Source organism: Sinocyclocheilus anshuiensis, unplaced genomic scaffold (assembly GCF_001515605.1).
Source record: "Sinocyclocheilus anshuiensis isolate Anshui unplaced genomic scaffold, SAMN03320099.WGS_v1.1 scaffold3553, whole genome shotgun sequence".
Taxonomy (NCBI): domain Eukaryota; kingdom Metazoa; phylum Chordata; class Actinopteri; order Cypriniformes; family Cyprinidae; genus Sinocyclocheilus; species Sinocyclocheilus anshuiensis.
The window spans coordinates 23,997-34,231 of NW_015556005.1; the positions used below are offsets into that span (position 1 = coordinate 23,997).

Sequence of the window (10,235 nt, forward strand, 5' to 3'; positions counted from 1 at the left end):
GGGATAATACGCAGAGCGTCACACCACGTGAAAGTGAAACCTGAGCGGTGAACTAAGTTTCGGCTGCCGGAATTTCAGTGCATCTCTAATCATTGGCGACATTAGACATGGATATTATATAATAGCTGCTTTTTTGAACATTTTAGCAATTTAAAAATATTTTTTTTACATGGCACCCCTGCTCTCGACAGATGCGGCACCCCGGTTGGGAAACGCTGCTCTAAATAATCCCGCGAGTGGGGCTCGAGGAAGTGACATCGCCTGCGTCTGCGCAGTGCGACCTGATGCAGCCCCTGAAGTGAGACACAGGAAACAGAAATACTGCAAAATAATAATAATAATAATGCGACTAAACGAGACGAAATAACGTTATAACATTTCGTTTAGTCTCGTTTTGGTCAACGAAAATGAAGAGACATTTTAGCATAGTTTTTATTTTGTAAACCACATTTAGTCTCGTTTTTATTCGTCAACAATATTGCATTATACATTTAATTATAGTCATCGTCACATGACCAGCATTTACGTTGCGTCTCGTCTCGTTTTCGTCACGTGATAAAGGTTCGTTGACGACGATATTTAGTCATAATTTTCATTGACGAAAGCAACACTAGTTATTGGGAAGCCCCATGAAAGCACAAGAACATTATAAAGCACCATAAAGTCAAAGTCCAAGTGTTCTGAAGCCGTACTAGCGCACATTGCTAGTCTTGATGTGAACAATTAATCCTTGCAAGTTAATCCGCTGAAAAAGGTTTGTCTTTGTAATCTTTAATCAAAATCTGAACATTTACTGGAATCTGGAATGGCATTCCTTCTCTGATGACGTCAGTTTGACGGCTTGAGCAGAATATCCTTAAACACACCCCTCCAACCGTTAGATTGCTATGAGTGAGAGACAGAGGAGGAGCGCAAAAATAAAACCATGCCCTCTATTCAATATTACGTCACTACACTGAAATAAAGCCGGCAGCAACTTCCGGTTCATGCGGACCTTAACTCTTTCCCCGCCAGCATTTTTGAAAAAAGTTGCCAGCCACCGCCAGCGATTTTAATGATTTTCACTAAAAATCCAGTATATAAGGCCTCCAGTATATTTTGCTGTATGAATATTTGAATATGCAATACACCAAAATAAAGATCAGAGCTTTATTTAAAAAAAAAAAAGAATCCGTTTTATTCTAGCTTAAAGCATTCTTTTTTTATCAACACTTGAATATAGGTAGGTTTCATAAAAAAAATCATAATTTTGAGCAAAATGGTGAGAAAATCACATTTTTATCAAAAACTACATCTGGATGATATTCAGTACAATTATCAAAGCATAAATCCAGTAAATCGCTTCCATCAACACCTCCAAAGCTTGCACAGTAGTGATGCGTGGATGGCGGTTATATCCGCGGGCGCTGCGGATAATCCGTGGGTCGGGTGGGTTGGGTAATAAAGAAAAATGCATTCTGATTATTTGCAGGTAGGTCATGGGTGGATAAGATAAATCATTAATGATGCAAATATTAACTACATTTTCTAAAATATGAACGTGTTTTAAATAGGCTACAGAAATTGAATAAACTGTAAATTAACATTAAAAGTTATTCAACAAAACATTATTTAACACGAAAAGCCGTAAAAACTCGTCTTTGGCAGGGAAGCATTTTCTTTTAAAAGACAAGATAACTCGTCAATGGTGGGGAAAGAGTTAATGTGAGGTACAGATGAATATATAAGTCATTAAATTCAAGTTCACGTAAACTCTTCTCTCCGCTGCAGCTGTCTGTCATCCTCCATTCAGCATTCATACTGCGTGTTGCGTTCGGTTAGGACAGTCAAGACGATGAAACTCTCTCCAAAAGCACACAGTAACTGAGATTTAAAACTGTTAAAAGAAAAGGCTCAAACTATCGCACAGATTTAATATACTACGCATCAATATCTCTTTTCTTTGTGCTTTGAACTTCGCTATGCGGAGCGCTGCACGCTGTGTGACTCCGTGTTGCTTCAAGCGCATCATTCTGCGCACGGGATGCGCATTAGCGCCGCTCTGTATTGGAGCTTTTCGTATTTAAATAATCTTTCATTGTGCAAAAGTATTATGTGTTTCTTGTTCTGTCCTATGATAGGACAGAACAAGAAATGCTATTAATAATCTAATGTATAGCACAGTAATGGAGGCAGCAACATAGATACAGTAGGACTCCTATCTATCATATGTTGCTGACATCATTACTGTGCTATACATTTAAAATAAATGTATTTTAATTTTATAGTTTATATTCATATATAAATACATTTACTTGTTTTCATTAATGTATTTTACAACAATACAAAGATACAAATACAAATACATTTTACCAGACTTAGTCCTACGCTTATTCACTTTTATTTGTTCCCCAACTAGATAATGTTATTTCACTAAATGTTTAGATTTGATAAAATTGTGCACTCATGATTTTTATTCTAGAATAACTTTTGCTGGTAAATTATCCAGTAACCTAGTTTATAATAGTATTTTTGTCATAGATAATGATTATATAATTTTTCATTTGTTATTTTTCTTTAAAATGAAGTTGTCTATATTTAGTAGATTGTGTTTAACACACAAAACAGTGATGATCAGGTCAACACACTGAGGTGCTAGTATCGGATCAGTATTGGTATCGGCCGATACTCGGAATTTTTGGTATCAGATCGATTGTGTATAACACACAAAAGAGTGACGATCAGGTCAACACATAGAAGTATAGAAATTCTACATTGATTTAAATAAAAACTGCGCTGGTATTGGATCGGATCGGAACTGGCCGATACTCAGAATTTTCTTTATCGGATCTGAAAAAACGGTATCGTTGCATCCCTACTGTATACCTAACATAGGCTAGATGTGTTGGTTTGTCAGATACTCACTATGACCTGTGGAACCGTGAGATCTTTTAGATGTGGCAGCAGGGATCTGTCACTGTACGCTGTCTGCAGAACCTCATTTCTATCAGTCAGGTTAAAGAAAACATGCAACCAGAACACAAAACATTTTTCTTCATGTTCTATAAACCAGTAATTGCGAAGGATACAGAAGGGCACCTTTGTGTAACCCCACAGGACAGCTCATATCCAGTGCTAAGGGATCTCTTTGTAGCTTGTTGCTGGGGTTATCAGAGACATCACTCTCTAGTGCTGGGGGGCAGAAGCCGTTCAGCTGCCCACCCTCCTCATCTGATCGACTGTGTGCCTGAGTCAGCTCTTTCATGAAAATTACACTGTCCGTGTCAAGATTCACAGTCTCCATCTCCAAGTCTGGAGTACTATAGTCAGACAAAGGATTAAAAATATTGTTTTACATCAGTTCTTTTCAAAAGGCATTTGTGCAATAAAAAAAATAAAAAAACTTAGTGTTTCTGGGTTACCGGAAAATAAGTTGCACCTTAGTATAATTTTCACCGGGACAAAAGGTGCAATTGCACATTGTTGAGAGAAAAAAAACAAAAAAGTTGCATCGGTGTACATGTCGCATGACACGTTAATACTAGAGCCTGACTGATATGGGTTTTTTGGGGCCGATACCGATACCGATATTAGGGAATCAAAAAAAAGGCCGATACCGATATATCGGCCGATATTCTTTGTGTATATTATAGTACAGTACCAGTCAAAAGTTTGGACACTTTCCCATTCGTGTGTCTACAATATAAATTCACGTCTCGCGCACTTTAATGCTCTTTGAATGTAATATGTACGTTCCCTTGGAAATGGAATCATGGTGGAATTTCATGTGAAGTCCACTTCGCAGGGCACTTACGGTCGAATAAGACAACGCATGAATGCTGCCTGAACAAGAGACCTCCTTACTGAAGGGAAAGTGTTGACTGGTGTCACATTCTCGCGAACGCGCCGGTGGATCTCCACCAAATTCGGGAGATCCCTTCAGCTCGAGGAGCCCTCTCGAACGCCACCCTCCGCGCGTCGGTAGCCCCCCGAGCTGAAGGGATCCCCCAAATTTGGTGCGGATTCGCCGCGCCGTTATGTAGATATGGCCGTTCAAAGTTTCAATGGTTTTCCATAGAAGCTTTAAAGCGTTTCATCCAGGTGGCCAATAGCAAACAACTGTCTGCTGGACAAACTAAGTAATTACACCATTTCAAGCATTTTATCTGCATTATATGTTCTGTAAAAAATACAGATATAAAAATACAGATACAATATCGATACCGATATATCGGCGACAGGCTCATATCGGCCGATAATATCGGCAAAACGATATATCGGTCGGGCTCTAGTTAATACATACAAAAATAAGTAGGGGTGCAACGATAAATCGATTCCATTCTCCGAATGCATTGCAATTCTCTCTGGAATCGATTCTGAGCTTAGTTTTTCACAGCAGATGGCGATCTAGGCACACTTAAATGCTCACAAAGAAGAGCGCTTGAGCATTCGGCTGAGTAATGTAAGTGGTTAAATGTACTTGCACCTCGGCTTTTATGCTTTTATGACACAAGATTAATGTTAAACAGCCCACTGTGAACACTCTTGTAATTCACTTCAACCTTTTCAAACTTTATGAATGATTATTTTTGGTTCAAGTGGTGTGTGTGTGTAAGGAACTGGAAGCAAGCAAAGTATGGCTGTTTCTAAAGCACACAGTGCCAGCTGCTGTTAAAAACTAAGCTCAGAATCGATTTCAGAGAGAATCATGATGCATTCGGAAAAATTGCAGAATCGATCCACGAATCTATTTATCGTCGCACCCCTAAAAATAAGGCAAACTATTGGTAAATTAAATATTTACAAACACTACATACATTATAATGGCACTCATTATAAACAACATTTAAGCTATTATAAAGGCCAAACCTACAAACAAGCTAAACCGGTGTTGGGCTCACATACCTCTCTCTCATTCAACACAAATTAAAATGTTTCAATATTCGTGATGCAGCCTAACATTTGATTGCTAAACTATAATGTAAACTAGGCGTTGTACTTCACTCATGTCCAAAGATTTACAAACAGCAGCATCCTTTACATGCGCGCATGTCTGGAACACCACCACAGCGGTACGGTGGTCACAATGACAGACACATTTCTACATACAACAGACAATTTAAACTGAGCCATGTAACTTTCTATATTTGGTTGACTCCGTTTTAGTTTTTTGATGAATTGGCTGTGATTTCAAGTTAGCAATGCTAGAACTAATTTGTTGCATGTGCACGTATTTTCTTATTAAAAAAAACCTGACATTCTGGAAAATACAGTATTATGGCTCAGTTATTAAGGGTGTAAAGGTCTTAATGTCAGCACAAAACTCACCTGAGAATAGTTTTGAGACAAGCGCAGGTGACAGCTTCAGGAATGTCAGAAAATATTTGGAAAGCAATCTGACAGAGATAGAAATCTTTCTTCACCATGGCCAATGAGAGTAGTTCAGGGCACACACTACATTTCCAAAAAATAAAAAAAAATAAACAAACAAGACGATGAGCATAGTTACACAAAACACTTGGAGATGGGAGACAGGGGCTGAGTAGGTGAGTTCAAACCTGTAGCAGAGGTACCGAGTCTCCAGCAGCAGTAGAAATGCACACTGAGGGTAGAAGTTGGCATCTGTCTGGGATCTTGAAACTAGCTCTAATGCCACCCTGCCTGCTGCCAGCTGGAGGTCAGCCTGAGGAGTCCGACGAATAAACTCACCCACCTCTGCTTGTACATCCTCTACCGCACTAGTCTAGCAAAAAGCACACACTGCATGATCACAACCTAATGAACACAATCCATGTGCAAAGGTTCTTGAATATATATATGCAAACTCTGCAAATAAATAAATAATAAAAAATAATAAACAAACAAACGTCCCTTTTTCAGGATACTGCATTTTAAAGATAATTTCGTAAAATCCAAAAAAGTTGTAAATTGGAAAGGGTTTACACGTTTTCCATAAACAAAAACACCAGAAGAAAGATACCTAGGGTCTCTGCTCACCTGCAAGCAATAGGCCTGCTGAAGGGAGGCATGAGGACTGCGTATGTGGCCAGAGCAAACTAACCAATAAACTGCAATGTCCGTAAAAGACAGACACCTAAGACAGTGCAGTCCAGTCCATGAGGATGAGATGTACTGTAATTAAATCAGATGGTCGCTACACCAGATAGTGACTGTTACTTTTGATGACAGCGTCTCTCATGATGCTTTGCACTCTGCTCTGGCCGTTAACGTCTTTTGGAGGAAGTATGGCTTTGGAGAGATATCTGAAGGGTGGATGGGACCTCTCCCCTTATATGCTGTCAAAGCTAGCTTGCTATTGCTAACCTCTTGAATGTTTCAAGTTACAAAAAAAAAACAAACAAACAAAAAAGACTGAGGCAGCCTTATACCTTAATATGTTGAATGAGTTGATCCACTGTCAGTGCAGACTTGATATTCTGCAAAAACAGTAAAAAAAAAAAAAACATCATAAGTGACAATAACAGATAGAACCAAAGCACATCTATACGTACAGTACAATCAAACAATTTAAAAGAAAATATAAAAAAATAAATATTTGATTTTTTGTAAAAACCACGTAATTTTTAATTAACCTGATTAAAAACATGTTCAAGGGCACAAACAATAAATTTTCTCAGACGAGCAGAAATATATATATATATATACATATATATAAACATATACACACATATATAACAATGAGCTCTCCGACATGTACATATGAGAGGGTTTTCAACTGAAAGTACTAACACACATGCTTGAATCATAAACTGATCATGCAGTACAGTTGAATGTTTCCTACAAAAAACAAACAAAACAAAAACAAAACAACAAAGTTCAATATACACATTTTACATTAAGTAACAACTTTTTTTTTTGTTTGTTTGTTTGTCACAGGGGTCTGCAACTTTCATTATATATTGTATTTAACTTAAGGGGGGGAAAAAAAAAATTGATGTTATGTTAAATTCAGAGTATGTGAGTGGAGCAGTGTGACTTTGACTGGAGCATCATAATACTTTAGCCGCAAATTTCATCAAGGAGTGAAGGCAGCGTGCAGTTTCTGTTCAGTTGAGCGAGGAGCGGGAAATGGTGAACACACTATAATACTATAAGATACTTCAACAGCGGAGTGATTATTGAATGCTTGGGGTGTGGAATAGAAATTGTTGCCGCTCCACTCTGCTCACATACTCTGGGTTAAGTTTAAAAGTAATTTGAAACCTGATGACCCATGTTATCCCAGCATTACATTTGTTTTAAACCTTTCAAAATCCTAAAAGTCCCTTTTAATTTTAATACAAGATTTCCAGTGTGACCCTATCAAACTGTATTTGTAGGGGTGGGGATCTTTAGGCAGCTCACAATCTTGATCTACATTTTTATTAGGGCTGCCCCTAAAGATATTTCTAGTCAACTAGTATTGGTTAATTTAAGACATTAGTCGACTAATTGCATGTTTATATTTGCGGGGCCTTTAATATGTAGCCTATTCCACGCTCAAGAGGTGAAGAGGCATTAATTTATCATTTGCATAGTTAACACTGGGGGAAAACTGGGCATTGAAATGCTTGTGACGAGGCTCAGACATACAATGACAATTACAGGACCATACATAATCAAATGGTATATATGAACATACACAATATAGACATAAGTGGAGGGCACTAAGATATTAAAGTGCCATGTGCTATTCCACAGGCAGAACAATAAATACAGACAGAGCAATCAATACAAATAAGTGGATAAAATAGGGGTAGACAGTGTTAAGAGTATCAAGTAGTCCTGAGGTACTGAGATAAAAATACTGAGGTAGATCAGTGTCAGTGTAGCGTAAAGTGTCGCAGCAAAAGTAACAGTACAATACAATAAATAGTAAACCTTAAGAGCAGTAAGTAGTCCTGAGTAAAAAGTCTCAGTGTCCAAAGTGGCAGAAGTAAAGTGTTTAAAGTTTTGTCAGTAAGTGATTGCAGGTCTAGACGAAGGACAGCTGGCTGTTAAGCAGTCTGATGGCTTGAAGATAAAAGCTGTTCTTCAGTCTGGAAGTCCGTGATTGGATGGATCGTAAGCGTCTGCCAGATGGCAGTGTGGCAAAAAAGTGGTGAGCAGGGTGAGTGCAGTCCTTGATGATGATGCGGGGCTTTCTCAAGCAGCGTGTTTGATAGATGTCCTGTAAGGCCGGGAGTTTGTGTCCAGGAATGAGCTCTGCTGTTCTCACCACTATCTGAAGAGCTTTTCGGTCGGAAGGAGAGCAGTTGCCGTACCATACAGTGAAGCAGCCGGTCAGAATGCTCTCTATAGTGCAGTGGTAGAAGTTTGACATGATGTCAGAGGAGATGCCAAACCTCTTCAGCCTCTGCAGGAAGTAGAGAGAGACACTGAAGGGCTGTTCTCACTATGATCTATGAGTGTGGGCTCCAAGAAAGATCCTCAGAGATGTGAATGCCAAGGAACTTGTAGCTCCTGACTCTCTCTAATTCCTCTCCATTGATGTGAATGGGAACGTGACCATCTCTCTGTGACCTCCTGTAATCCATGATCATCTCCTTGGTCTTGCTGACGTTTAGAGAGAGATTGTTTTCAGCACACCATACAGTGAGTGCATTAACTTAATCTCTGTAGGATGTGTCATCACCATCAGTGATGAGTCCTAGGATAGTTGTATTGTCAGCAAATTTGAGAATTACAATGAGGATGAGCGAGTACAAGAGTGGGCTGAGTACAGTGCTGAGTGTGAGTGCAGAGGATGTGTGCTCAAGCATACACATAAAAATTGCCAAAAATATGATGGCATATTTTGACTTTCTGCACAAGGGCACACTTTGGCTTCCAGTATGAAACATATTATGTGTCTATAGCGCTCAATAATGCTCACACTACCCTATTTTGGGTAAAAATAGGAAAATAATAGTTCCCTCTAAAGAAATTTGAAGTAGTGAAGTGAAGTGAAGTGAAGTGACATGTGGCCAAGTATGGTTACCCATACTAGGAATTAGTGCTCTGCATTTAACCCATCCTAAGTGCGCACACACGGTTACGAGTCCGACTCTCTAACCATTAGGCCACGACTTACCCTAAACATAAGATAATCCATATGTTTTTCTTCAGTGTACAGAAGTGTACAAAAAGTACTCAGTGGATGCCTAAGAGGCTCATAATTCATATTAAAGACATGGACTCGATTTTGATTTTGCATACCTCCTGACAAAAAGAAAATACTCTCATAGATATTTATCATAATAATATATTTTATAATAAAACCTTAGACCTTTCTAATGATTTATAGTTATAGGCAACCTGCATATTAACTGGTCACCCTGCAGTGGTCTGTAAAATAGTGTTCTGATAAATTAATATCATCTAACAATTATATATTTATTCATAAATACTATATTTGTTATTTTTAATAATGTAATACTGTTATTAAAATAGCAAAAAAAAAATTGTACTTTGTTTTGATAATATTTTTATTTAGTATGAATAATAATCATAATTATTATTATTAGTCATACCAATATACAAGCACAAAATTCTGGGACAAATTATGCTGCCCTACATCAACAAGCCTAGTGTTCTTTTATAATTAGGCTTTTTCCCAAAACTGTGGGGGGGGAAATTCCCCAAAATCATACTTTCATGCTTTTGCTGACAAGTACAGTTTAAGGGTATTTATAGCTCCTAACAGGCTGTGTGACTGAGGAAGGATTTTCTCAAAATGTAGATCGTAATGCAGGTGAGAGGGACTACATCTAATTAAAATACATACACCTCTCTCACTATTACTCTGGTGCCAGTGATTATCCCTCTTTACCCATTCCTTAAGTTGCTGACCCCTGGTTTCAAATTCAGTTGAATTTACATTTATCTATTTGGTAGATGCTTTTATATATTTAGTTAGATTGCAATCAAGGTACACATTTTTTTTAATCAGTTCTTGCTTTCCCTGGTAATTAAATTCATGAATTTGGCCTAGCATGAACATCCCCATTATAAAATCTGAACTCTGAACTGAAAAACTGGTATAATTGATAAGTCGCTTACATTTCTGGTTGACATTCTGCTCTTGATTTCTGTTGTCTGTGTGACGTCAGTACAAGACTGGGAAGTCCAGGAAGTCACAAAGCTGCGTGATTTGGATTCTGCTGAAGATAAGGCAAAAGGTCATTTGACACGTTTTTCTGTTTTGACATGTTTACATTTCATATATGTATATATATATATATATATATATATATATATATAAAAAAAAGACACCT

General features: G+C 37.9%; 1 protein-coding gene across 3 annotated transcripts in view; it reads right to left on the reverse strand.

Annotated features, from left to right (window-relative positions):
• The window catches only part of LOC107676134 (nucleolar protein 11-like), a 56,108-nt gene that overhangs the window by 1,473 nt on the left and 44,400 nt on the right, over positions 1–10,235 (reverse strand). For 2 of the 3 annotated variants that reach the window (XM_016470656.1, XM_016470655.1), the window contains 6 exons: positions 10,021–10,118; positions 6,369–6,416; positions 5,538–5,722; positions 5,308–5,433; positions 3,069–3,299; positions 2,905–2,983 (listed from right to left, as the gene is read on the reverse strand). In XM_016470656.1, the coding sequence (XP_016326142.1) occupies positions 2,905–2,983; positions 3,069–3,299; positions 5,308–5,433; positions 5,538–5,722; positions 6,369–6,416; positions 10,021–10,118 (767 nt within the window). Of the gene's footprint in view, positions 1–2,904; positions 2,984–3,068; positions 3,300–5,307; positions 5,434–5,537; positions 5,723–6,368; positions 6,417–10,020; positions 10,122–10,235 lie in introns of all 3 variants that reach the window. The other variant, XM_016470654.1, reaches the window with a different exon arrangement.